General features: G+C 53.4%; 1 protein-coding gene across 1 annotated transcript in view; it reads right to left on the bottom strand.

The window, feature by feature from the left end:
• TMEM179 (transmembrane protein 179) overlaps positions 1-187 on the bottom strand; it is an 8,759-nt gene extending 8,572 nt beyond the window's left edge. Inside the window, exon 1 of the mRNA XM_010024904.1 lies at positions 1-187. This exon is cut by the window's left edge and continues 157 nt beyond it. Coding sequence (XP_010023206.1) covers positions 1-187 — 187 coding nt within the window.
• Between the last annotated feature and the right edge of the window lie 1,308 nt (positions 188-1,495).

Below are 1,495 nucleotides of genomic sequence, written 5' to 3'. Positions count from 1 at the left end.
CGGTTCGGGTGAAGCCCTGCCTCTCCACCGTCAGGTTGGCGTTGAGCCACATGCCCTCGGTGAAGAGCAGGCACCGGCCATGGAAGTCGTTGCCATTCTCGGAGAGGGGCACCACCACGATGAAGCTGAAGAGGAAGGCCAGGAAGTAGCAGATGCACTGAGCGAAGAGGAAATTGCTGAGTGCCATGTCCGCGGCTCTGCGCAGACGGAGGGAGGGAGGAAAGGAGAGAGGAATGCAGGAGGGAAGGATGCAGGAGGGAAGGATGCAGGAGGAAGGGATGCGGGGGAGGGAGGAGATGGGGGGATGAAGGGATGAAGCCTGCAGCGTTAGGGGGTGGGGAGTGAGGATGCGCAGTGCAATGCAATGCAATGCCTCCTCCGAACACGGCTGCTCCCCCTCCCGCAGCCCGAGCTGCCCCTACTGATGGTTTTACGGCTTGCGGGGGGAGCAGAGAGGAAGGAATGTTGTGGGGGATGCCCTCTTCTTTGGGAAAATCTGGCCACTGATACACCCTGGCGCCCAGAGGGTTAAGTCAGTCCGTGCCTCCCCAGCGGGGCTGGATACCACCGTCTCTCAGGACACTGATGACACAGGACACTGATGTCACCAGTGTTGGTGACAAGCAGCCCTCCACAGCAGGGGAGGGCAAAAGGCAAGAAAAAGGAAGGGAGAGGAAAAAAAAAAAATACCCCCCAAAATTCACCCTGCTTGCTGGATCCCAGCAAGTTTTGGCCCCAGTTTCTAGAAATCTGGCCACCAGACTCAGGTGGTGGCAAAAAGAGACAGGGTGCACAGCCACCCCAGGACCCACAGGCTGAGTGGTTTTGTTCCTAGGCCACCTTGTCATCCCCCCAACAACATATTGCAAGTGACAGCAAGGGCTCACTGGAAATGGAATAACTTTCTAGCTTCTGTTGATCCTTGGCGTCAGTTAGGGGCTGCCCAGAGTTGGGGTCACCTGCATTGTCTCCTGGCTGGCAGATGTAGAAGGATTGAAAGAAAATAACTCAGTGCTCCAGCTGGACTTCAAGCTGAGAACGCGACCAGCATAACAATGGCACATGTATGGCAGGGACAGCTGACACTCACTTGATTACCACTTTGCTCTGCACTGTTACAGACCAGCCCCCTACCCCACACCACTCTTAGAAAGACACCAGAGCATTCCCTCAGCTGTAGGGCCCAAACTGCATGGCTAGGATGTAAGAAAGCAAAAGGCCAGAGGAATGTGACTTGTGCTCAGTTCCCCACCTCCCAGCACAAAAATCCAAATTAAATTGACACCAAGTTAGAGTTTCCCCTCAATTGCAATTTCATTTTTCCAACTAAACATGAATCCTCTTTCTAATTCAAGACACCACGATTCATCTCCAGTCCCAGGTAAAGTCATTTCCTAATCCAATTTCCTAGCCGTATCCAGTCTGAGATTACCTGCATGCCTCAGATCCGTTCTTAATCCCAGGACTGTTTCCAATCATTTTAGGCACTGTACTA

The sequence above is a fragment of the Nestor notabilis genome, unplaced genomic scaffold (genome assembly GCF_000696875.1).
Source record: "Nestor notabilis isolate BGI_N333 unplaced genomic scaffold, ASM69687v1 scaffold11282, whole genome shotgun sequence".
Lineage (NCBI taxonomy): Eukaryota > Metazoa > Chordata > Aves > Psittaciformes > Psittacidae > Nestor > Nestor notabilis.
This window is presented reverse-complemented; position numbering and strand designations above follow the sequence as displayed.